Source organism: Syzygium oleosum, unplaced genomic scaffold, assembly GCF_021117445.2.
Source record: "Syzygium oleosum isolate NSW1041296 unplaced genomic scaffold, Sole_v2.1 Sole_v2.14, whole genome shotgun sequence".
NCBI classification, from domain to species: Eukaryota; Viridiplantae; Streptophyta; class Magnoliopsida; order Myrtales; family Myrtaceae; genus Syzygium; species Syzygium oleosum.
The window spans coordinates 6,614,840-6,641,972 of record NW_026607498.1 but is presented as its reverse complement, the minus strand read 5'-3'; the positions used below and the strand labels follow the sequence as shown (position 1 = coordinate 6,641,972).

Sequence of the window (27,133 nt, the reverse complement as noted above, 5' to 3'; positions counted from 1 at the left end):
TTCTGTGCCGTTGATGAGATAATTCAAAACATGAGCAGCGTCGACTGTGCTCGTACTTATTTGTGGTGGGACTCACGAGAGAAGGGTCCGCACAACGTGCATCTCGTGCTGGTATCATTTTTTCGGAACCTGTTTGTTCACATCGATGAGGCCGGCCTATGTAGATTGGGCCGGTGCAAGCGTTTCGATTGCCTGCCGACCGACCACGTTATGAAATGCCGCCGCTTTCTCGCTCTGGTTGCGTAATGTCCTTTGACTTTGTGTCTGCGTGGAGTAATCATGACTATCTTTCGACATCGAACTTTACTACGCGATGTGATCGATTTTATCGTTTCGAGTCATGCTAGTTCTGCCATTAACTTCTATGCATTGAAAAGACTCACTTTGGCTTCGACCTCTCATTTCAGTGGCTATACAAAGTTGGGAGCTGGCAAAACCCTTCCTAGACACTCCCTTAGTCCAGGAAATTTTGTCCTTTTCCACCAGTTGTGACTGCATAACACTTTTTTACCTTCCCATATTAACAGATGATTTGATCCTCCCTCCATACGTATTCTCATGCATGTACGCCTAAATTGGCGTAAGCTTGTTGGCAATTGCCTCTGTAAGTTGCAGTACTTGAGTGTGGTGGATTCAAGGCCTACACGGCAAACGCACAGAAGAATGTGGGAAGATAGAATATGGCCATTGGCCTCAAATCAACTTGCTGTCAGTACCCTCTTGCATCTTCGTCGTAAGGGTGTTCATGGTTCGATTCGGATTGTACTTTTTGGTTTGATCCGATACAAAACCGTCGATGTTGATGTCGAAAAGGTCATTCGAGAATCCATGATTGAGGCCCGCATTCAATGTTGTAGGAATGTATGGTCCTAACATGTAAAACTAGTGGAGAATTCACAGAACCATAGGAAAGGAGTTACTATCGGTCAATAAATACTGCATAACCTCTTGACATTATAGAAATCATGTATAGAAGAAGGTTAATGCTATGGCATGTGACACATTTACAACATGCATCTGGTACGGGGACGTCCATGTCGTTACATGTCATTTATCACTAATCATGCTCATATAAAGGCTAATCTACAAAGTGACATGACAAATCGAGCATGCGCTTTTTATCAATTTTCATGTCACTTTGAGTGTGTTTGTGTCACGAAAAATCAATAATTAGAAAGTTATTTCTTAATAATGATTGGCTATATCTTTTAGAAATCGATGGAAAATGTTTTCCTAAAAACACTCCATGCTCGTTAATTCGTTTTCGTAAACAATATATGCGATCAACTTTAAGAAGGCTAGATTATTTTATTGTTTGATTGTTTTCTCAACAAGACCGGCGGTATTATACACCCCTCGGAGAGATTGGCGTGTGCAAGAGTATATTTCTAAATTCAATCAAGAATGTATCGATACAACATGTTCTATCGACGAATGCTTTCATCGCATTACTCGAACTGCGTATGAACGCGACGAAAAGGGTGATCTGACAAGCATATAGCTTTTTCGTATAGAGATATACTATTTTCCACGCGATCATCATCTTCGATTTAGATGATCAGTTACTTCAATTCAAACCTCAAAGGTACATGGTGAAGAGTGGCTTCTGAAGTAATCTTGTGTGAATCTTCACAGCTCTTCTTCGTTTAGCCACGCGTTGGTTTCTTAAGTTCTCTTCCGCAACCTAAAAAAGGGCAACGTCACCTTCTTCTCCAAGATTACGTATTGGATCACGTCGTCGTCGATTGAGGGGACGACGGTGGCGGCTGCTCTGAGGAGGAGAGAGAGAGAGAGAATGTTGTTTAGTATTTTTAGCGAGTCTTGATTTTGCCATGTCGGATTTCAGTGTCTCAAATCGGAGTTGACACTTGGAAAAAAGTTTTGGTACTAATACAAGACCGTACGAAACTTTTGATAATTCAAGTGCCGTTATCTCAAATTAAGTCAAATCAAGTCCAACTCTTTCTTCGTTTCCCCTATGTATACCATTAGCAATTCTCAAATTTTCTAAGTTGTTCAATCCACCATCACAAAAATGGCTTCACCACCACCTTCTTCTCCAGCACTACTATCCGTGAACCGTCACAAGCCGGAGCTGATCTCCCCGTCGGGAGTGACTCCGCGCGAGCTCAAGCTCCTATCAGACATGGATGACCAGGAGGGTCTTCGCTTTCAAGTTCCCTTCCTTCTCTTCTACCCAAACAGGCCCCCGATGAGAGGCCGAGAAGACCCGGCGAGAGTCGTCAAGGAAGCGCTCGGGAAGGCGCTCACGTACTACTACCCGTTGGCCGGGCGGATCCGGGAAGGGCCGAACCGTAAGCTCGCGGTGGACTGCACCGGCGAGGGGATCCTGTTCGTCGAGGCTGACGCCGACGTCAGCCTCGAGGAGCTCGGCGACTCCATGAGGCCGCCATGTGCCTTCGTGGATGAGGTGTTGTGCGACGTTGCCGGGTCAGGCGGCACCGTTGGGTGCCCTCTGTTGTTGGCTCAGGTTAGTAACAGTGTAGTTAAAAAGAAAGTTTCGTAATTCAAACACAAATTTTTTTGATTGGATAGGATAATACAATGCAAGAACACATAAACATGCACAACTATATAACTCCATGACGTAGAGATCTGCTCCTCGTACTCTGATTAATCAACTTGTAACTTTTGTGGTTTCTTACGAGTTCCTTCCTAGTTTCAGGTGACCCGTTTGAAATGCGGGGGCTTCATCCTCGGACTCCGACTTAATCACACGATTAGCGATTCCCTCGGACTCAAACAATTCCTAGAGGCGGCCGCGGAACTCGCACGAGGCTTGCCTGCACCGTCTCGGCGGCCCGTCTGGCGGAGAGAAATCCTCTACGCCCGAGACCCGCCGCGAGCGACATGCAGGCATGACGAGTTCGAGGACATAGTCGACGCCGGAAGTGCGGCCACGATGTTGTTGGACCCCAAGAACATGGTGCACAGATCGTTCTTTTTCGGCCCGCACGAAATGGCATCTATCAAGAAACGCCTCCCTCACGAACTAATCTCGAAATCCTCCACCTACGAGTTGCTCACGGCATGCCTATGGAAGTGCCGCACGATCGCCCTCCAGATCGAGCCGGACGATGTCGTCCGCCTATCGTGCACTATCAATGCGCGAGGCAAGCGAGGCCTCAGCGTGCCCAGTGGCTACTACGGGAACACGTCGGTGTATGCGACGGTGCTTTCAAAGGCGGACCAGCTGTGCAGCAGCCCGCTAGGGTACGCGGTGGACCTGGTGAAGAAAGCGAAAGGAATGGTGAGCGAAGAATACGTGAGGTCCTCCATCGACACGTTGGTAACCAAGGGACGGCCGAAGTACACGACCGTCTGGAACTACGTGGTCGCCGACTCGACCAAGGTCGGGTTCGAAGAGGTCGATTTCGGGTGGGGGAAGCCGGCGTACGGCGGCGTGGCCGGTGCATTTCCTTTGATCAGCTTTTACGTGAAGTACAAAACAAGAGAGGGAGAGGAGGGGATCGTGGTGCCAATAATGTTGCCGGAGAGAGCAATGCAAAGGTTTCAAGAAGAGCTGGCAAAGATGACCGATGAAGAGAGGGCGGGGCATGATCACTGTTGTGTGGATTCAACTGCAATTAGATCGAACCTCTAGAAGCATAATTAACCATAGAATGTCTAAAGTCTCTCAATCACATACGACAATGCTTGAATTATCGAATGAAGTAGTATCGTTCTTTGGAATTTGCCTCCTAGTTATGTATGGACTCGATAGCAAACCGATTACACAATAAAGATGCATTCTCTTTCGTTTGAGTGACCGACTATTCAAGCATCGACAGCCTCAGCGGCTCAAGAAATGCCCATTTTGCTCCGAGGGGTTCATCGACTTCAAATGTACGGGAGGTGGGGAGTGGGGAAAAGGCGTGAGGATCATCGACCGTGACGTGACTCGTTCAACACGCGATTTCTTTCGACCACAAAAACAACACTTTTGTAATTCCTTGCAGTGGCGACTTTTATCAACCACACAATAAGGCACGAGGAAATGGTACGAGGAATTACGTGGGGGCCAAAATGTTGTGGAGTGCGTTCCCCTTGGATTGTCGGTGGCCCTTGTTCCCAAAATACTATGAATTATTTAACACGTTTTTTTTTTACCTTTATTGAAGGCAACGTTTGGTGACGCCGCCGAACCAATAAATGTTTTATTCAACATCGTTTCCATTAAATAACGATTGTAATGTCTAATAGCTAGTTACACCTTTTCTTGTTTTGTTATTTCATAACATCCTTCGCTCATGAACTATACATTTAAAGTAAATATCAACCGATCAAAATACGGAAAAGAAATGCATTTTGACAGTAGTACTAAAATATATAAAGAGGTGCAATTGATATGCAATGCATTATTTATCATGTGCATTTTTAAAGGGCAAGATAAAAAAGGAGAAAATTAAAGGAAGCAGTACAATTTTAGTAAATTTTAGCGCAACGCATATTAGAATATAGATGAATTCATATGATTTGGTAATTTCACAAGCTCATCTCTCACAAGACAAGATTTAATTTTTTTTTAAAGAAAAAAAAATTGAGACAACTTTTTCTTCTTAGTGATCTTGAAGATAGCTTTTCGGAATCTAGATCAATTGCATTCCGATGAAGAACAAAAATGCAAAATTCTTAAATAGAAGGGATTGCGGTCTTTTGGTGTCAAATTTTTCCTCCATTAATGTAAAATTCCAGATAAATAGAATTGCTTTTCTGATTATGAAAAACAAAAATGTTCTGCTTTCGAGATAATATATTATCTTGATTTTTACTTTTTGGATTAACTGATTTTATCCGTAACCATTCAAACTGTGTTTTCATGTGAAAAAAAACTATTTTTTGGCTTTCAAAAACAAAACAAGAAAAGATATTTATAGGAACATAACCAAACGGCCTCTAGGTTGCGCTAAAATTTGTTTTTCATCAATTCAAAGAATGAAGAAGATTTCAGAAAATTAGAGAAGTCCATTGTGCGCCACACGATATGATAGATCCGAGTAGACCCCTCGAATGGGGCTGGCAATTCGTGTTTTCACATCACATTCATGTCCACCATTCATCTTATTTTGCGTGCATCGCAAAACAACGTTGCGATATAAAAGGAAAAGTAAGGCAGAGTGAGAAAGAGAGTGGCCGTGAACTCCCTCGTGCAAGAAAAGAAAGGACAACGGAAAGGAAGAAAATGAAATAAGACAAAAAAGAAGAAGAAAGATAGTGCGTACTCGTCACGGGAGTCTCGCCAAGCCAGAGTTACTTTGTATCGCAATGCCTGATAAGTATTCGCGCTCCTCCTTCGTCCAATCAGAGTATTTTTTGGAATTAGGACACACTTTCGGAGTTTTGTGAACATCAAGTTGCGTAGTTTGATTTTTGAGTCGTTAAGCTGCGTATATATATAGAATTGGTAGTTTAAGGTGCTGTGGGGTCATGAGATTTTGCGGAACTCAATTTGGGCTTACGGTTTGCCCAATACGAATTTTTGAAGTTGGCTGCGAATGATGAACAGTGCGCGATAGTAACTTTATATGCTGATTTTGTTGCTTTTTGACCCGAGTTTGGATCGGCCAAGCCGGGGTTCTTGTAGTTCTTTGAATGGGCTTTATTTTGACTATAAGCTCGTTTGAAACGGGGTTCAGTGGTGAGAGTTATGACACGATCAAGTTTCGCGCTCAAGCTTTGCGCGTTGCGAACGGTTTTGGATAATCGCTTTGGACGAACGATTTGTGGCCGCCTTTTAGAATTTATGTTAGCGTCTAAGCTTAGTTTAGTCGAGTTGGAGTTTAGGTAGCGTTTTACTTGATTTTAACGCTGTTTCTCGTTTATTTGATAGGATTGCGAGTTCAATGGTTCGAGTAATCTTTGTCATTTGATCGTAGGCATTTCTAGGTGAGAAGTGCTATCTCTTCTTTGAGTTTATAAACTCATATTTTGAAAGTAATAAGGATTTGAGTATCGTATGAGTTAGTAAAGTATGTTTGTTGAATAAAAACTCATTAGTTATTTGAGAATGGTTTTAAGAAATATATTGCGAACGGATATATATGTATTACGTTACGAACTGATTTACGGAATGGGTTTTAAGATGATTTGAGAAACGTTACAAAATGTTATACATATCAATTTGTGAATTTGGTTTATGAAATGATATGAGAAAGGCTTTACGAAAAAGTATTTTCATCGTATGAACTGAGTTATGAAAGGTTATATGATTGATTTGTGAAATGCATTGTGGATTATGAGATTGATTATGGATTGAATTTTTGATATTGGAGGATGTGAGTTTGGTGCTCAATATCGCTGTTAACCCATCGAGGGGTTTGGGGGTACGCATACAAGGTTAGAATATCCTTCTGGGCCGAGCCATCGGCTTTGTAGGTGGAGACCTTGTCAATGGGGGAATCTTTGTAACCTTGTCACAAGGCGTTGTGTCGTAACCATGGTTTGATATTAAGCAGTAGATTGATCGATGGAATGGACCATCAACGTGTGACGTAATATGAGATTTATCAATGGAATAGACTATTGATGGTGATTTGAGATTAGTCAATGGAATGGACCATTGATATTATGGTGGTTTAAATGAATATTTCTGACTTGTACAAAGTTTTGTGGAAATGAAATAACTAGTATTTGATTGATATATATATATATATATATATATATATATATATATATATATATATATATATCTTTGGATTGAAGTATGAGTTTCTGGTATGGCTTTATGTATACATGCATATTGATTGCTTAATCTGCTTAGAAAAAATACTCACTACTTACTTAGCCATGGTTGCTCACTCTTCTCTTTCCCCAATCTTTTCAGGTTTCTTGTTTAATAGCCAATAGAGCGAGAGCGATGTTGTGGGGACTTTTGGGAGTTAGATTTCTTGTTGTAGTTTCAGGCTGCGTTCTTCGGGTGAAATGATGGCCGTGTCATCCCCCGTTCTGGTAGGTTTCGGGGTGTGACATGTTTTTCAATGAACATGGATGAAAAGATAGTAATTCGTGTCGGTTTTGAATCAACAGATATCGTGTTGTTGTGTATTGAGTTCGGAATTGTCTCTGCGAATCCGCATCACATTCGAGTCGTGTTCTCGTACCGTGTCAAGGAATTGTCCGGCGCTCGAGTTAACTTTCAGATCATACATTGTCAAGAGCCTCGTTCGGATGTAGAAGAGAATAACAATTAAGATAAAAAAAATACTATGAAATATCTAACACGTTTTTTTTTTTCACTTTATTGAAGGCAACGTTTTGGTTACGTTCAACGATAAATGTTGCAACGATTGTAATGTCTAGCAGCTCGTTATAACTTTTTTTTGTTTTATTTTTTCATAATATTCTTCGCTCGTGAACTATATATTCAAAGTAAATATCAACCAATCAAAATACAGAAAAGAAATGCGTTTCGAAAGTAATACTATAATATATAAAGAGGTGCAATTGATATACGATGCATTGTTCATCATGTACATATTTAAAGGACAAGATAAACAGGAGAAAATTAAAGGAAGTACTGCAACGATAATAAAGTTTAGCGCAACGCGTGTCAGAATATCATCGTCCGATAAGGATGGAGGCTCTCGAATTCGTTACGGATTTTTTTAAATAGATAGAATTCATGTAATTTGGTAGTTTCGTAAGCTCATCTCAGACAAGATTTTTTTTGTTCAATTTAGGTAACTTTTTGAATCTTGACGGAAAACTGGAAAAGTTACTTTTGACATAAATCTAGGCTAATAGACCCTATGGAAAACTATGCGATCAATTATTTTTAAGGAAAATTACGAAAAAGTCATAAATTTATTGTGATTGTGCCAATTCAGTTCTAAACTTTTTTTTAATCAAATTAGTTCTAAACTTATTGTATTTGTGACAATTCAATCCATTCGGCCATTTATAAAGGATGCCACGTCAGACTTTTCCGATTATAAATCGTCGCATAGACTAAATTGACACAAATACAAAAGGTTTGTAACTAAATTGGCACATTGAAATAAATTTAGGACTTTTTTTTTGTAATTTTTCCGTTTTTTATGATTGTAGTTCACATAATTTTCTTTGCCTAATAAAAAAGAGAATCGAGTAAAATTTCTATTTGTCAGAGAAGTAATTAAAACTGTTGTTAATTCCATTGCATATATTTCCCCTTCTTGCCCCTGTGTTTCTACCCATTTATAAAAAGCTGATGGCACAAAATTAAAATTTTCTTTTGCACAATTGCCTTACTTATTCTGTCTTCGAAATTTGAGTACACTGCCATGTTTATTCACCCAAAAATCCAGTTTTTAATCCTTTTGTTCTGGTAAAAAAAAGGGCACACCAGCCCTAACTCTATTGTTTTGTGTCTAAAAATACAGATTTCATTTCGATATTGGTAAATATTAATGAGGGTTGATAAGTTTGAAGAATTTATTGGAAAAAAAATGACCGGTGACTTTTTTTGGAAGTAACTTATTGGTAATTTACTAACACTTTTATGGGTTTATCATCCTTTTTTGATAGTTTACAAATTAACAAATTTTTGCATCAACTTACCGGTTTTATTTGTAAAACTTACTGACGCTTTGAATATACTAATTTTTACATAATACCAACCTAAATTAGGGTGATTTATCGACTTTTTTTCAGAATAAATTACCTATTGAATTTGGATTACCAACACTCATTTGGGTCATTCACCAATCTTTAGTTTTTTTTTTTTAATTTACCAACTATTGTTATCGAGTTATCAGACTTTATTTATCTTGGTTAGCAACTAATTATATTTACTAACTCTTTCTAGAGATTACCAATCTAATCAGCACGACTCGCCAATTTTTTTTCAATTAAATTATCTCTTAGTATCGGAATATAGACCTATCTTTAAATTACTAAACTTCGAGATATCGGTCGTGTCTTGTCGAAGATAGTCCGGTCTAAGATTTGAAATATCCATTCCCAAGTGTCCTTTTTCACTCATATCAATCGATTGGGAGATGCATCATGTCAAGAGTAAGGCTCAAGTGTCAATGCAATTATGGCTGTGGCAAGGAAAAATTGAGCACATTTGTACATGAATGATGACAGTCCTTGAAACTTTTGCCAATTGACCATAGGTCATGCCCCAAGTCCTCGTCTTTCATTTCTCCACATGAAAACATGAAAAGGAAAAGGGGAAACAAAGCAAAGTCAAGATCCCATTTGCATTAAAGTCCAAGCACAAGGGTCTACAAGCTTGGACTTTAATAGATCCTTAAAATGCTCCATTTTGGTTTTCGTTCGGACCTCGGAATAATTGGGATATAAAATTTCTAGAGGGTATTCTCTCTTTCTAGGGAAGGCAAACATAAAAGGGGAATTTAGGGGGTAAGGCGTGCGGGCACCGGTACTTTAAAATAAGGAACGCATCCATGGAGCCCGCCGTTACTACAATGCAAATAGGCAAGCCTCAGCATGGTTGGCTCAGTTGGAACCCTCAAAAGCTCAAGATTCAAGAAATACGAGGGTCTACGAGCTCTCTCGAAAAAGGGTAACGAGGAAGGAGCCATGTACATTACTGGTTTCCAACTTTCCATTCCTCCATGCATAGGGACACCAAAAACACACACATATGGAAGTGAATGGCCCATTCTAGAGGTAAGCGATGATGTAAAATGTATTGTCATATTCCGATGCCCACCACCACAACATCGGCAGTCGCTAATGGGGGACAAGACATGGTCGTGAGCTTTCTATTTCTTACACTAGTTTGTTCATGTGGGGAGTCTTATGATGGCGACATAGCACAGGAAGGAAGATGAGCATCTTTCCTTTTTGTGCTTCAAAGTTTCTACCGGAGTGTTCTTTATCAAAAGGGTCGACTGCCATGTCGAGAAAGCCGAGGCCAATGTAATTTACATGATGCGATTTTATTGACACGCTAACATGAAACTATGTGACTCTCTAAATGACATGCATTGCATGATATGCATATTATGAGACTAACTAATCCTATATCCTATATGCAATCTAAATGGCATTTTTTATTTGATTTTACTTAATCGATGGCAGCTATAAACTATCCTAAGTCTATATGGATTCCAATATGCATAATCTTAGACATGAGTTGTGAATGCACCTAAGTTCTAAACATGCAATTAACATATGACGAGCGATATGTATGATGATTAATGAACTTAATGGCGCATTTAAATGCGTGTTATATCCAAAATTCATGAATATCACTCAATAACATGTTATTTTGAGACAATAAAAAATCATTTGATCAGTCATAAAAATCACATGTGAGACAATATTAGGGGTTCGACCTTTAAGCTCAAAGGTCCAATGCTTGTAAATATGTATTTCAAAATACAAACACTTACAATGAAACATGGTTACACCGCATGGTTGGCTCAGTTGGAGCCCTCACAAAGCTAAAGATTCAAGAAGCACAAGGGTCTACAAGCTTGGACTTTAGCAGATCCTTAAAAGGCTTCATTTTGGTCTTCGTCCGAACCTCGGAATCACTGAAATATAAAACTTTTAGAGGGTATTCCCTCTTTCTGGGGAAGACAAATATACAAAGGGAACTTAGGGGGACAGGGCGTGCGGGCACCGGTATTTTAAAATAAGGAACGCATTTGTGGAGCTCGTCGTTACTACAATGCAAACAGGCAGGCCTCAGCATGGTTGGCTGAGTTGGAATCTTCAAAAAGCTCAAGATTCAAGAAAAACGAGGGTCTACGAGCTCTCTCGAAAAAGGGTAACGAGGAAGGAGCCACGTACATTACTGGTTTCCAACTTTCCATTCCTCAAACTCCATGCATAGGGACACCGAAATGACACACACATGGAAAGTGAATGGCCCATTCTAGAGGTAAGCGATGATGTAAAATGTATTGTCATATTCCGATGCCCACCACCTCAGCATCGGTAGTCGCTATCGGGGGACAAGACATGGTCCTGAGCTTTCTATTTCTTACACTAGTTTGTTCATGTGGGGAGTCTCATGATGGCGACATAGCACAGGAAGGAAGATGAGCATCTTTCCTTTTTGTGCTTTAAAGTTTCTACCGGAGTGTTCTTTGTCGAAAGGGTCGACTGCCATGTCGAGAAAGCGAAGGCCAATGTAATTTACTTGATGCGATTTTATTGACACGCTAACATGAAACTATGTGACTCTCTAAATGACGTGCATTACATGACATGCATATTATGAGACTAACTAATCCTATATCCTATATGCAATCTAAATGGCATTTTTTATTTGATTTTACTTAATCGATGGAAACTATAAACTAGCCTAAGTCTATATGGATTCCAACGTGCATAATCTTAGACATGAGTTGTGAATGCACCCAAGTTCTAAACATGCAAGTAACATATGACGAGCGATATGTACGATGATTAATGAACTTAACGACGCATTTAAATAAGTGTTATATACAAAATTCATGAATATCACTCAACAACATGTCATTTTGAGACAATCAAAAATCATTTGATCAGTCATAAAAATCACATGTGAGACAATATTAGGGGTTCGACCTTTAAGCTCAAAGGTCCAATGCCTTAAAAGGTCCAAATTAATGCCGCTAGACGAACAAAATATTAAGAAATAACCTATGGTTTCATGATGTAACTAACATGCATTAAAACTATATACTAAAATTAGATAGTTCGATGAATTACGGGTCAATTAGGATGTACACACGTGAATCTCAACACTCCCAATAAAACTTCTTTCACCAATTTCCTTATTCCTAATTAAATAAGACTTAAGTACAAAGTCTCCTCTGTTTCCCACCATATAAACCATTGACAGTTCCTAAGTTTTGTAAATTGTTCTCTCTCATCGCTCGCTACACACAAATCTGCCATCACAAAAAATGGCTTCGCCACCACCTCCTTCTCTGGGCCTACTAACTGTGAACCGGCACAAGCCGGAGCTGATCTCCCCGTCGGGAGCGACGCCGCACGAGCTCAAGCTCCTCTCGGACGTGGACGACCAGGAGGGGCTTCGCTTTCAGGTTCCCTTCCTTCTCTTCTACCCAAACAACCCCTCAATGAAAGGCCGAGAAGACCCGGCGAGAGTCGTCAAGGAAGCGCTCGCAGAGGCGCTCGTGTATTATTACCCGTTGGCTGGGCGGATCCAGGAAGGGCCGAACCGTAAGCTTGCAGTGGACTGCACCGGCGAGGGGATTCTCTTTGTGGAAGCCGACGCCGACGTCGGCCTCGAGGAGCTTTGCGACTCCATGCTGCCGTCATGTGGCTTCGCGGACGAGGTGTTGTGTGATGTAGCCGGGTCGGGCGGCATAGTTGGCTGCCCTCTGTTGTTGGTCCAGGTAAGTACTGCGTAAACAAGTAAAACTACTCATCAGGACTATAAGCTAATCAAGCTCTTCACTCGGATAATATCGAACTCATCTCGAGCTCGTTTCTTTCCGAAGCTGTGCTTCTTGTGAAAAAAATTTGCATGAAATGATTTTCCATGCTTTTATGTATTTGATTAGTTGAAAGTAGGTAATTAACGTAAAACAAAACTTTACGATCAAGGAAAATAACCATACTTAAAATTGAGGAAAAATGATTTCTCCATCACCAAAAAGAAGAAAGCGTTTTCACAAGCTCCTTTTCCACAGGCACGCTCACAAAAAGGTGAACAGTAGAATAGGAAGAAAAAAGAAGGATTAATATGACGAAAAATCCTAAATTGGTACATTTGTGACAGATTTACCTTAAACTATTTTTTTTATCACAAAAAACCTCAAATTGGTACATCTGTGACAATTTTACCCCGAACTATTTTTTTGACCATCAAAAACCCCAAACTGGTACACCTACGACAATTTTACCCCGAACTAATTTTTTAATATTATTTTTTCGATTATTTTTAGTTTTTCTTATCTATTCTTTTTCCTTTCCTTTTCTTTTTTTTTTTTTCCTTCATCTTCAACCTCTGGCCGGTTGCTAGTCCGGCGACAGGCCAGAGGCGAGGGCCGGCAAGGTCGGCCCCGCCGGCCGATGGCGAGGCCGACCTGGCGGCAACTGGCGAGGTCAGCCTTGCCCACCCCTGGCGAGGGGTCGTCCTCACCATTGCTGGCGAGGCTTGGCCCCGCCGCAACTGGCCAGGTCAGCCTCGCCCAAAAGCGGCGAGGTCGAACCTTGCCAGCGACGGCGAGGAGGACCTCTCGCCGGCTCCGCCGTCGCCATGGGTGGGCAAGGCCGACCTTGCCAGTTGCCGGCGAGGGGTCGTGCTCGCCGTCGCTGGCGAGGCTCGGCCCCGCCGGCAACTGGCGTGGTGAGGTCAGCCTCGCCCAGAAGCGGCGAGGTCGAACCTTGCCAGCGACGGCGAGGACGACCCCTTGCCGGCAGCGATGGCAAGGACGACCCCTCGCCAGGGGTGGGGCAAGGCCGACTTGGCCAATTGCCGGCGAGGTCGGCCTCGCCCAGCAACGGCGAGGTCGGCCTCGCCGGCCCCCGCCTCTGGCTGATCGCCGGACCGGCGACCGGCCAGAGGTTGAAAATGAAGGAAAAAAAAAAGAAAAGGAAAGGAAAAAGAAAATATAAGAAAAACTAAAAATAATCGAAAAATAAAAAATAATATTAAAAAATTAGTTTGGGGTAAAATTGTCACAAGTGTACCAGTTTAGGGTTTTTGGTAGTCAAAAAAATAGTTCGGGGTAAAATTGTCACAGATGTACCAGTTTGGGGTTTTTTGTGGTCAAAAAAATAGTTTGGGATAAATCTGTTACAAATGTATCAGTTTAGGGTTTTTCGTGGTATTAACCCAAAGAAATAGGAACAACTCGCTACTCCAAATGCAGGTCTATTAGATATTGGTCGGTGACCCTGCAACTCCAGATCTGGGCGAGGGCGTTGGGGCCTAGCCTTGGTGTTGGCCATCGCCTCGACGACCGAAAGAGGAAGAAGATGAACAGTAGAATAGGAAAAAAAAAGGAAAAAAGAAAGGAGAAAAGAAAAGCAAAGAAAAGAAAAAGGGGAAATTTTAAAAAATTGCAAAAATCATTCATGTCAGCGCCAATCGTGTTACGTAGGACGGCCAGAATTAACTAGACCACCATGTCAGTGGTTTCCAACTTAAATTGGTTGATTAGACTATATTGGAAAATCGTCAAAAAGTATAGTATTAAATTGGCCAAATTAGAAGTTTATGACTGAATTGGCCGCCGTACAATAAATTTAGAACTTTTTAGATATTTTTTCTTGTGAGATTATGTGGGACCACTGATGTTAATTGTTCTAAAAGCTTAAGCCATTAGATGTTTAATATTTACATGTTCTAACACTCCCCTCGCGCGTAGGCTGGATCTTAGCCTATGCCTAAAGTGTGGAAATTTATAATTGGGGAGGCACATAGCAACCTCATACTCTGATACCACGTGGGATTTTGTAAGACCACTGTCAATTATTCTAAAAATTTAAACTATTAGATGAAAGCGTGGTTTAATATTTGAATATTCTAGCACTCCCAATCTTTTTGATAGGTATAGTAGGAAGATCATTCCTTGATCATTATTTAGTGGTGTTGCAACTTGTAATTTGTCTAACTCATAACATCATTAATAAATATATGGTCTCCAGACTTAGTTAATAGGTGAAAGTTCAAGAGACAAGATTTATATTTTTTGTATAGATATGTCCTCTCACCCCTGGTTATCCAACTTGCTCCTTTTTTCTGTTTCTTACGAGTTCCTTCCTAGTTGCAGGTGACCCGTTTGAAATGTGGGGGCTTCATCCTCGGAATCCGACTCAATCACGCAATTAGCGATTCCCTCGGAGTTAAACAGTTCCTAGAGGCAGCCGCAGAACTCACAGGAGGCGCACCTGCGCCGTCTCGGCCGCCTGTTTGGCAGAGAGAAATCCTCTGCGCGCGAGACCCGCCGCGAGTGACGTGCATGCACCCTGAGTTCGAGGACGTCGTCGACACCGGAGGTGCAGCCATGACGTTGGACCCCAACAACATGGCGCACAGATCGTTCTTCTTCAGCCCGCGCGAAGTGGCATCGATCAAGAAACTCCTCCCTCACCATCTAGTCTCGAAATCCTCCACCTACGAGTTACTCACGGCATGCCTATGGAAGTGCCGCACGATCGCACTTGAGATCGAGCCAGAGGACGTCGTCCGGCTATCGTGCATGATTAGCGCGCGAGGGAAGCGAGGCCTCGGCGTGCCTCACGGTTATTACGGGAACACGACAGTCTTTGCGACGGTGCTTTCAAAGGCGGGCCATCTGTGCAATAGGCCACTGGGGTATGCAGTCGAGTTAGTGAAGAAAGCAAAAGAAATGGTGAGCGAAGAATACGTAAGGTCCTCCATCGATGTGTTGGTGATCAAGGGACGGCCTAAGTACACGACTGTTTGGAACTACGTGGTCGCCGACATGACCAAGGTCGGGTTCGAAGAGGTTGATTTCGGGTGGGGCAAGCCGGTGTACGGCGGAATCCCCGGTGCATTTCCTTTGATTAGCATCTATGTGAAGTACAAAACAAGAAAGGGAGAGGAGGGGATTGTTGTGCCAATAATGTTGCCGGAGAGGGCAATGCAAAGGTTTCAACAAGAGTTAGAGAAAATGACTGATGAAGAGATCGGGGGTGATGATCATTATGGCGTGGATTCAATTTCAGTTAGATCGAAACTCTAGAAGGGTTCTTAGACGTCTGCCCTTTTGACCTTGTATTCATGAGATTGGGCTCATTTCGCTTAAGATAACTACATGTCATGTTTATTTTTACCAACTTTCTTGTTAAACTTCAATCGTGATTCGCGTGCACTAGTCTTTTGATTCTTTAGAGCTTCAGGATGCCCAAAGATTTTCGTAACTAATTGTGTTTTTTGATACGTCAGCCGTCAGTCAGAAAGCAGCACAATGCAGGGTACAAGCACAAGGTACTCGTGTGCGCCGGTACGCAGATGTCAAACGGCTAGGTATGGACTTCATAAGTAAGACGAATAAACAAGAACATGCGTTATCTTTCGTTTGAGCTTAGTAAGTGAAGGATGACCTAACCACACGTCCCTCCCAAGCTTATCGTATGATGATCTTTGCACTTCATACAATTATGCACCAGATGAGTCCTAATCGAAATGCCTCTGGTTTTTATCGAAATCAGCTTGTTTGTGGAGGTGCAACACATCCTGTCTAAGATACTTAGAGAATAGATTCCCAACCTCTAGAAAAAAGAGAGAGTAAATCTTGCGCTTTGATAAAAAAAAACTTTTAAGTTTTTACGTGATTACAACATTTTGTATGGAAGTTACGAAAAAATTACGATCCATTACGACTCGATGATCCGTTTCTCGATTGCACCATAGAACTATCAGACAGAGAGGGAATTATTAGAGGACCACCACGTTGTCGTGTGCGTTCACCTTGGTTCACCGCCAAGCAATTAATGTTAAGAATCTTTTTCATTTCCAAAGTTCTTTGGTGTTTATCTTAGGGAAAGTATTAGCATTGTTCCGGTCTAGGTCTAGATATCACGGGCCGATACTTGAGATTGTGAACCGTGTAGCACTTAGACTCCTTGGACACTTAAGGTCAACCTTTCCTTGATATATCGCTTACTCGCTAGCTAACCAACTCAGATAGTGGAGAGAGAAAATATTTAGAGGGCTGCTTTATTTATACACGAGTCTCTCTAATTACAACCGTTGATCTTACATCTCTTTTAATGAGGAAGATCTATTCCCACCTACTAATCTCACCTATCAATCTAATGGTGGAGATCACTACCACCTTACAATCTTGATGATGCAGATACATCTTGGCAGATATCAATCCTCATCTCATAATTTAATGGTCGAGAGTGAGTCCCCCCTATTAATCCGACAGTTCTTGGCTCTTCGGATTGATTACTTGGCAATCCGTCTATGGCATTCCCCCCACCCAATCAAGCGATGCCGCTCTCAACTCAAAGTCCTTCGCTTGCCTGATCGCATCCTTCCCTTGGATCATTGGCTCACTTGAACATTGGTGATTTGTCCGTCTCCTTTGCCGCTTGGTCTTTCTATTCTTGACTTGACGACTAGCTCTTGAATCCCAACTCGTTCTACAAGCAATTCCTCTTTGAAATTGGCCACCTCCATGTTGCTCAGTAAGTCCCCTACTTCTTGAAAAAACACATGGATCGGCATCTCTCTTTGAGTTGGCATTGACTGCTCCAACTCTACCTTCGGCTCCTCCAAAGGTTGTGGTCTCGCCCTTGACTTGGCTACAGGCTTCCCATTCTCAACCTTCCACCCACAAGTCATATTGTGGAGATCTTCTTGGTTTTCCATCAACCCACAAATCATCAGTACCGCGAATTGGCATTTTGGATCGATGATAATAATTGACTCGGTTCTCATAACGTTCATGGCATTCGCCCTATCAAAGAATTTCAAATTCAAAACAAGATCATATTCATCAAGCGGAACTACCTGGAATGAGAATTTTCCCTTCCAATCATCGATTTGTAGTTTCACGTCTCAAACGATGCAATGGTCGGTACATCATCCAAGTGATCACCTTAAACCTCTGACCGGTTGGCTTCACTCGAAGTCCCAAACCCTTTGCCGCTTCGCTTGACATAAACAAGTTTGACACGCCAATGTCAAACTTGGCATAGAGATTTGTGTTACTAACCTTGACTTCCACGAATAGCAAACTTGTATTTGCAGGTTTCTTGGGCGGTGCTTGAGTCTTCATGGAGTTGAGAAGCTTCAACGCCCCAAGCAGCACTTCTCTCTCTTCTCTTGGGTATAAGGATACTAGAAGTGCCAGAAGTCTCATACGGCATTCACATTAGTGCTAAAACTTTTCGCTAGCTCACTTAAGTGCTAAATCGGAGAAAAAACGATCGGTTTAGTGCCTATGGCGATAAATTCCGACAAAAAAATATTACATGACTTTTTTAATTAAATGTTAAATATTTCATGGCATTTTTCGTTATATGTAAATATTATGAGGCTTTTCTATATAAAAAAAAGTCCACGTGTGCGGTGGTGTGCTCTGAGAATAAAAATCCCACCGCACACAGTAAAGAAAGTCAATCTCTCTATCCACGTTGTTCTCTTGCCGGCCAAATTCACAGTGCAGTGAAACGAAACATCGATGGACTCAACCATCCGCCTGGGTGGCGCTGCTGGAGCGCACACTCTTCCTCTCCTGGGTCATAAAAAAAAAAAACATCGATGGACTCAAATTCGAGACCAAATCCATACAAATCAATTCAGGAGATTCGCAGTCCACGAAATAAAGTCGAACATGAGTAAAATAGATCTAAATAGAGAATAATTAGGGTTTCAAGAAATTTGATTTGTCCGAATTAGTGTTTATTAATTGGGGCATATATGTTAAGCGACGTCATTTTGAGTTATTAATGTTGACTCGGAGCGCTAGCGAGCCATGTTAGTTGAAGAAATTAATAAAATATGATGACGTCGAATTTCCGGTGACCTTAATCGAAGTTGGTACTCAAGTGATCTTTTTTCTTTAAAGTAGCACTTAATGATCAAAAAAAACTTTTGTTACTAAAATGAGTATCGTACGAAACTTTTCACACTTCTAATCTCCTTGTACCCTTCTTTTGCTTTGGCTCTTCCTCCTCCTCCTCCTCCTCTCTTCGCATTATGGAAACTTTACCTTTCTTTAAGCAATCCGGAGCAAGGTACGCGCCATCGCAAAAGAAGCACTTGATCAGCTTTCCGTACACTTTTCCTTGTCGCTTCGTCTACTTGCCACTCAAAAGCCTCCCTTGCTTATCATTTTGGTCATGGGCAACTTCCTCTTCCTCTTCGTCGCCCTCGTCATGGTGGCGATCTCTATCACCTTTCTCATTGGATTGGGAAGATTCGAATTGATGGCGATCAATCAAGGACTTGGCTATTGCAAGGGCTCTCGATAGTTCTTCTACTCGCCGGTGTTCCAACTCCAATCTCACCCAAGGGTTGTGCCCATCCATGAATGTGAGTAGTGCCTCGGACTCAGTCTTACCCGGAATTTCCAACAATAGCTTGAAAACTCCCGTACATACTTGCAAATCTTGTGTAGCTTATTGCTCACAAAAAGCGGTGATGAAGGCGGCCCATTGAATGATCGGTTTGGCACCCTGCCTTTCATTGTTACACTTACCTCTCCACCAAAGCATAGTGACGTCGCTTAAATACATAGCAGCAGTTCGTATCTTAATCTTGTCGTCCTTGATTCCCATTGGCATCCTATATGAAGTTGTTGTCCACCTCTTTAGCGGACCGCTCTCCCTTGAAATCCTTTCGCTCTGAAATGTCCCCCCTTATACTCGGCATCATGATGACCACCTCTTGGGCCGTCTTGCAAGCCTCGAGTTCATCTTTGACCATCTCTAGTTCACTTGCTATGACCATCTTGTAAGCTTTGAATTCATCCTCGACATGCCCCCTTACTCTGATTAATTCAACTTTTACCTTTCTGGGTTTCTTACGAGTTCCTTCTTCGTGGTAGGTGACCCGTTTGAAATGTGGGGGCTCCATACTCATAATCCGACTCAATCACACAATCAGCGATTCCCTCGGACTGAAACAGTTCCTAGAGGCAGCCGCGGAACTCGCACGAGGGGCACGTGCGCTGTCTCAGCCGCCTGTTTGGCAAAGAGAGATCCTCAATGTGCGAGACCCGCCACGAGTGACGTGCATGCACCCTGAGTTCAAGGACATCATCGATGCTGGAAGTGCAGTCACCGTGTCAGACCTGAGAAGATGGCACACAGATCGTTCCTTTTCGACCCGCGGGATGTGGCATCGATCAAGAAACACCTCCCTCACCATCTAGTCTCAAAATCCTCCACCTACTAGTTACTCATGGCGTGCCCATGGAAGTGCCGCACGATCGCACTCGAGATCGAGCCGGACAACGTTGTCCCACCTCTCGTGCGTTATCAATGTGCGAGGCCAGCGTGGCCTCGGTGCCCCTCATGGTTATTACGGGATCACGTCAGCGAATGCAACGGTACTTTCGAAGGCAATGATGTTGCCGGAGACAGCAATGCAAAGGTTTCAACAAGAGTTGGAGAAAGTGACTGACGAAGAGACGGTGGGTGACGATCATTACGGTGTGGATTCAACTGCGATTAGATCGAAACTCTAGATGGGATTATCAACCATAGATTGTCTAAAGTTTTTCAATCACATGCGACAATGCTCGAATCACTGAACGAAGTATTACTCTTTGGAATTTGTCTTCTAGTTATGAACTTTGAGGAGCGCAACACAACGAGGTTACGAAAAATTGCAAGGAGCTGCGATTCGTTACTACTCGAGGACCGTTTCTCGGATGGAAAAGGATCCCGGCCTCTCCATAGCAGTCGGATAAAAGAAAAGAGTAAATCTCGTCCGCGGATGAGAAACTTTTGAGTTCTTGTGTGTCACGACATTTTGTACAAGAGTTATGAAAAAATTGCAATGAGCGACAATCGTTACGAATTTGAGGTTTCGTTTCGCGGATGGATCATAGAACTGTCGGAGAGAGAGACCCGGTTGTCGAGTGCGCTCAACTTGGTTCGTCGCCAAGCAATTAATGTGGGGAATTTTTTTTCCCATCTGCAAAGTTCTTTGCTTTTTAATTTTTATGAAAAATATTAGCATTGTCATTTTTGTGTGTAGAAACTGCATGCGAGCCCAATGCATCTCAGCCTTTGGATGATATGAAATGAAACCCGCCAACATCAAAGATTTGGATGCACTGGGCTCATGTACATCCTGATCATCCAAGAATTTTTTTTCTTATGTGTAATTTTATCTAGGTTACGTCTAAATAAAATCAAAGGTTTTTTATCGAGAGGTATCTTCAAACGTAAACTGAAATAAATTTTATCCTAATTCACTCTCCAATCTTCCAAATGCAATCTAGAAGGATTACTTTGCTTGACAATCATTTAATACTCTCTCTCTCTCTCTCTCTCTCTCTGAGTTGTTCAGATACGGATCATAGAAGCAGCTAGGTGAACTAGATACCTTATAAAGTCAGGAAGCACTCCTAGTCTTTAAGAATATGGTAAAGCACGTGCCCAGCTGCAGCTGCTCTGGATCAAGACCTGCACGGGCCGAACAGGTCCAGGCTTAACTGGTCCGAGGGGCTTGCAGTGTTTCACGGGCCTTCCGAAAGTCGGGTCTCCACATCCCTATCTCCGGATTATCTTCAAAAAAAAAGGAACGGCACTGTAGGCTACGAACTTTATGAGTTGTAAATACGTATTTCGGAAAACAAGCGCTTACTTGGTATGAAATATGGTTACACCTAAGGGTATCAAAACCGAACCAGAAAACCGAATCAAAACCGGAACCGAACCGAACCAAACTGAAATTTCACATATTTTCAGTTCAGTTCGGGTAATGAAAATATAACTGTGTTTTATTTAGGTTCGGTGAACCGAACCGAACTAAAAATCTCTCATTTTCATAATATTACAATTTTCACGATCTCTCCTTTTTCACTAAACCTCTTCTTAATATTGCAAAATAGAAAACCAAAAAACCAAACTGAACCGAACCGAACCGAACCGATCCGATCGGGTCTTCAGTTCAGTTAAAGGCTAATGCATATTCAAACAATTCGGTTCGAATTTCCTGAAAACCCTAACCGAACCAAACGTTGACACCCCTAGTTACACCGCATGGTTGGCTGAGTTGGAGCCCTCACAAAGCTCAAGATTCAAGAAACACAAAGGGTCAAAGAGCTCTCTCGGAAAAGGGTAACGAGGAAGAGCCCACATACGTTAGTGGTTTTCCAACTTTCCATTCCTCAAACTCCATGCATAGAGACCAAGAAAAACACACATGGAAAGTGAATGGTCATTCTAGAGGTAAGTGTTGATGCAATGTATTATCATACTCCGAAGCCCACCACCACCACAACATCGGTAGTCGCTAATGGGGACAAGACATGGTGGTGAGCTTCCCCTTTTTTCTCATACTAGTTTGTTAATTTGGGGGAGTCATGTGATGGCAACATAGCACATGAAGGAAGATAAGCTCCTTTTCTTTTTGTGCTATAAAGTTTGTACCGGATTGTAAAAAGGGTCCGGCCGCCGTGTCGAGAAAGCCGAGTCAACCCGCCCTCACATTGAAAGGTCTCAAGTGACACATACCGAAAGGGGTTAACCTCCTACCGTTGTAGAGATCAAAAATCGATTTTCTTGATATAATTTAGTTAAGGGACTGGAGGGTCTGTAGATTTCATTCATAGCATCTTAACATATCAAAGAATCGATCCTTCGAAAATGGCCGACCCTTTTTCCTTTTATAGGATTATGAGAACCAATTTCGAAATGCAAAGAATATAAGCAACCAAAAGCACGTAAAATGTTGGTCCCCTATCTCTTAACTCTTCCGTTCCGAACGATTAAGTCCTCGAGAGTTTGTTCGTGAAATCGAAATTTCTAATGTATTTGACATGTGCAATCAAGACATCTAACTAACTTACTCGAGTTTGTGCAACCGAATCCTTCTTACTTGTCATTAGATCTGTCAAAATAGGTTATAAACCAATTTCTTAACTCGTATTTGATAAGCTGGGTTAGCTATATTCAGTAAATGGATCATAAATGCGTTTATACCCAACTTTATGGGTCATAAATGGGTTTATGTGGGTGTTAACTGGATTCACAACTTATTTCTACCCAAACCACCTCTAAGACTCTCTTCACTTTCTCTCAATCTCGCGCTCTCTCACTTCGTGCTTTCACCTTAGTTTGTATATGAATCTTTTTAGATTTGGTCAAATATAGAAATGTTTTAGCAATGTAGGTCGAATCAAGTATGAATTGGATATGAGTCATTCGGTTTGTATTGCATGGAAATTGACAATTTGGGTCGGACCATTTCTACCCGAATTGACAGGTCTACTCGCTGCGGCACTACCGATTCACACACTAGAAGATCAATTCATTTCGCAAAATGAAGCAGGGGCTCGATTGCATTAGAAAAGAAGCACGAGAGCATGAAAGGCGCGCAGTTTTCGAATGGGGACAAACCGGGCACACAAACAGCCGAAGGGTCCAAGACAGAGGGCAACAATCATGGGCTAACCCCGCTTCCCACGTATCACCGTTTCGACACAACCCTTCTCCCCCGGCGCCTCTCCTGGCCCATGCCATTTTATTATCCAAACATTACAAACAAAAATAATAATTGGTGGAAGATCGAGGCAATGTGAAAACTTCTATTCTCTCTCAACCTTTTCAACAAGAGAAAAAGATAAGAAAAAGAAAACCCAATGGTATAATCTCGAGGGGATTTCCAAATTTCAATATATGTTCTCTCTTGGGAGCACGCATTTTGACCTCGTTTTGTAACGAGCCACTTTATCTGCGTCTGTCTCAACTACGACGAGGATGTTATTTCCCTTTTGTTGATAATATCCTATGTGCGTGTGTGAGAGAGAGAGATAGAGGTTGTACTAGAGGTGGCGATTGAAGTATTGTATACGTATACGCCATGTCGGCAATTTCTGATAACAATAGGAATTTTGCGTAAATGTTTAAGACTACATTGACAAAAATGAAAAGTTTAGAATTAAATTAGTATTTATACAGTAGATTTAGGACTGATTGGATAATTATCCCATGATTTTTCTCTCATGTTCATGAAGAAAAAGGAGAGAGTCTTTGTTCGTAAAATCTATATATGATATTGTACGAAATGCCAATAAGAGATAATTCATTTTCAATCAATGATGACGTTAAGATGGTCGTTAAATGCACAAGCTCTCTCTCCACTAGTAATAGTAAAATAAGAGCTGCTCGGATACATGCGTCCTCGAATGCACTCACCATTGAAAACTCAGGAAGTACTCCTAGTAACTAAGAATATGATATAGCTCGTGTAAACTGCTTTGGATCGGGACCTGCGAAGGCTAAAGGGGTCGGATTTAACTGGTTTATGAGACTTACAAAGTGTATCACGGGTCTCCAGATAGTCAGGTCTCCACATCCCTATCCCTATAATGAATGGTATAGTAGGCTATGAACTTATGCATGGTAAATACAAAATTTCAGAAAATTAATTTCTCCATTGGAAGCCGGTTGAGTAAGTAGCCTGATTTCCATAGAATTATGAGCGATCAGGAAAGCTCCGTTACTCCCAAAAGAATGACGAAGCTGTCGCCATCGCATCACTTGTACGGATGATATCGATATCATGTGTTAATCTCTGTAAATGTATCCCTAGAGAGCTTAATTTGGTCTAATAATTGAACAATTCACATGTAATATTTCCACTGAACACCTCCATTATCAATTAATCATACTCGTGAAACGCGTGCATATTCATGTACACGTACACGTACACGTGCAGTATATGTATTACCAATCATGTGATCATACTCGTGAATCGTGTGGCTAACGCATGGTGCCAACTAATAGATTTGTTCGCTCACTCGACGTCAGAGCGAGAGAAAGCATAGTTTAATATCCGAATGCCAAAAGAAAGATCCGACCTTTGATTAGTTGACTATACTTTATTTTATGTACCACGTGGACATGCTTGAAAACTAAGTCCCAACGTTCCCTTTGCTTCTCCCACCGGATAAACCCTTGAAAGTTCCTTGTTCTCTCTCATCTCCAACCAGCCATCACAAAAATGGCTTCACCACCACCATCTTCTCCTTCTCCGGGACTACTGACCGTGAACCGCCGTGAGCCCGAGCTGATTTCCCCAGCGGGAGCGACGCCGTGCGAGCTCAAACCGCTCTCGGACCTGGATGACCAGGAGGGGCTTCGTTTTCTGCTTCCCTTCCTTCTCTTCTACCCGAACAACCCTTCGATGGAAGGCTGAGAAGATCCGGCGAGAGTCGTCAAGGAAGCGCTCGTGAAGGCGCTCGTGTACTATTATTACCCGTTGGCCGGGCGGATCTGGGAAGGGCCAAACCGTAAGCTTGCGTTGGACTGTACCGGCGAGGGGATTCTGTTCGTGGAGGCTGATGCCCACGTCGGCCTCGAGGAGCTCGGCGACTCCATGAGGCCGCCATGTGGCTTCGTTGTGATGTGGCCGGGTCGGGCGATATAATTGGGTGCCCTTTGTTGTCGGTCCAGGTAAGTACGGTGCGAAACCATGTGAGGATGATACGTGATGCGACTAACCAATGAAGAAAAAGGAACGTTTCGAGATTCAAACAATAAAATTTGATTGGAAAGGATGATATAATGCAACAACACATAAACATGCACGGATCTATAATTTCACGTCATAGCAATAGACCTTCGTCTCAAGTTCCGTCTTTGTAGAGATATGCCCTCTTACTCTGATTATTCAACTTGTACCTTTCTGGGTTTCTTACGAGTTCCCTTCTTTTTGGTAGGTGACCCGTTTGAAATGTGGGGGCTTCATCCTCGGAATCCGACTCAATCACACAATTAGCGATTCCCTCGGACTGAAAACGTTCCTAGAGGAGGCCGCCGAACTGGCACGAGGCGCGCGTGCACCATCTCGGCTGTCCGTTTGGCAGAGAGAGATCCTCAACTCGCGAGACCAGCCGCGAGTGACGTGCGCGCACCCTGAGTTCGAGGACATCGTCTCCGCCGGAAGTGCGGTCACCGTGTCGGACCCCAAGAAGATGGCACACAGATCCTTTCTTTTCGGCCAGTGGGAAGTGGTGTCGATCAAGACACACCTCCCTTGCCGTCTAGCCTCAAGATTCTCCACCTACGAGCTACCCACGGCATGCCTATGGAAGTGCCGCACGATCGCGCTCGAGATCAACCCGGACGACCTCGTCCGCCTCTCGAGCATGATCATCGCGTGAGGCCAACGAGGCCTCGGCATGCCTCGCGGCTATCACAGGAGCACGACAGTGAATGCAACGGTGCTTACGAAGGTGGGCCAGCTTGGCCGGCTGTGCAACAGCCCACTAGGGTATGCCGTCGAGTTAGTGAAGAAAGCAAAGGAGATGGTGAGCGAATAATACGTAAGGTCCTCTATCGATGCATTAGTATTCATGGGACGGCCGAAGTACACGACCGCTCGGAACTACGTGGTTGGCGGCACGACTAGAGTTGGGTTCGAAGAGGTTGATTTTGGGTGGGGGAGGCCGGTGCACGGCGGCGTCGCCGGTGCATTTCCTCTCGTTAGCATTTATGTGAAGTACAAAACAAGAAAGGGAGAGGAGGGGATTTTGGTGCCAGTAATGTTGCCGGAGAGAGCAATGCAAAGGTTTCAAGAAGAGTTGGAGAAAATGACTGACGAAGACACGGTGGGTGACGATCATTACGGTGTGGATTCAACCGCGATTAGATGGAAACTCTAGAAAGATAATATTAACCATAGATTGATGCTCTAAAGTTTCTCAATCACATGTGACAATGCTCGAATTATTGAATGAAGTACTGCTCTTTGGGATTTGTCTTCTAGTTATGGACTTTGAGGAGTGCAACACAACGAGGTTACAAAAAAATTGCAAGGAGTTGCGATTCGTTACGACTCGAGGACGGTTTCTCGGATGGAAACCTCTCCATAACAGTCGGAAAAAGAAAAGAGTAAATCTCGTCGTCCGCGAGTGAGAAACTTTTGAGTTCTTGTGTGTTATGACATTTTGTATAAGAGTTACGAAAAAATTGCAATGAGTAACAATCGTTCCGATTCTAGGATGAATCACAAAAATGTCAAAGAGAGAGAGAGATCCTGTTGATGAGGGCGCTCACCTTGGTTCGTCCCCCAGCAATTAATTTGGGGAATTTTTTTTTCCCGTTTGCGAGGTTCTTTGCTTTTTATTTTTATGAAAAGTATTAGAATTGTCTCGGTCCAGGTCTAGAGGTATCTTTGTGTGCGTCAACTGCATGTGAGCCTAATGCATCTTAGCCTTTAGATTATATGAAATGAAATCCACCATTATCAAAGACTTGGATGTATTGGGATCATGTGCATCCCGATCACCTAAGAATTTTTCTTATGTGTAATTATTTTACCCGGATTACATCTAAATAAAATCGTACGCTTTTTGTTGAGAGGTATCTTCAAACATGGACCGAAATAAATTTTATCCTAATTCACTCTCCAATCTTCGAAACCCAATTTAGAAGGACCACTTCTCGGAGAGAAAACCCACCACTCACTTGACAATCACCAGGAAAGGCTAAACCCACCATCTAAAGGTCTTGACTCTCTCTCTCTCTCTCT

General features: G+C 42.4%; 2 protein-coding genes and 1 pseudogene across 3 annotated transcripts; all 3 read left to right on the top strand.

Moving 5' to 3' along the window:
- Window positions 1-2,001: 2,001 nt before the first annotated feature.
- LOC115666334 (methanol O-anthraniloyltransferase-like) lies at window positions 2,002-3,714 on the top strand. The gene is made up of 2 exons (XM_030588074.2): window positions 2,002-2,491; window positions 2,687-3,714. Exons 1-2 carry the CDS (start codon window positions 2,036-2,038, stop codon window positions 3,623-3,625), a joined length of 1,395 nt encoding a protein of 464 aa, XP_030443934.2. The 5' UTR covers window positions 2,002-2,035; the 3' UTR covers window positions 3,626-3,714.
- Window positions 3,715-11,778: 8,064 nt separating this feature from the next.
- On the top strand, window positions 11,779-15,763 carry LOC115690028 (alcohol acyltransferase 17-like). 2 transcript variants are annotated; one of them, XM_056318080.1, is made up of 2 exons: window positions 11,779-12,329; window positions 14,709-15,763. In XM_056318080.1, the coding sequence occupies exons 1-2, from the start codon at window positions 11,874-11,876 to the stop codon at window positions 15,648-15,650; spliced, it is 1,398 nt and encodes a 465-aa protein (XP_056174055.1). In that variant the 5' UTR covers window positions 11,779-11,873; the 3' UTR covers window positions 15,651-15,763. The 2 variants fall into 2 exon arrangements, with proteins under 2 accessions (XP_056174055.1, XP_030472107.1); XM_030616247.2 differs by having other exon boundaries at window positions 11,780-12,329; window positions 14,715-15,763.
- Window positions 15,764-24,601: 8,838 nt separating this feature from the next.
- LOC115667832 (methanol O-anthraniloyltransferase-like) lies at window positions 24,602-26,321 on the top strand (annotated as a pseudogene).
- The last annotated feature ends 812 nt before the right edge of the window (window positions 26,322-27,133 follow it).

Excerpts from the sequence above, each read along its gene's own strand:
- LOC115666334 (XM_030588074.2), top strand. The coding sequence starts at position 2,036 with ATGGCTTCACCACCACCTTCTTCTCCAGCACTACTATCCGTGAACCGT. Across the intron at positions 2,492-2,686 it reads GCCCTCTGTTGTTGGCTCAG|GTGACCCGTTTGAAATGCGG; the intron begins GTTAGTAACAGT and ends TCCTAGTTTCAG.
- LOC115690028 (XM_056318080.1), top strand. The coding sequence starts at position 11,874 with ATGGCTTCGCCACCACCTCCTTCTCTGGGCCTACTAACTGTGAACCGG. Across the intron at positions 12,330-14,708 it reads GCCCTCTGTTGTTGGTCCAG|TTGCAGGTGACCCGTTTGAA; the intron begins GTAAGTACTGCG and ends GTTCCTTCCTAG.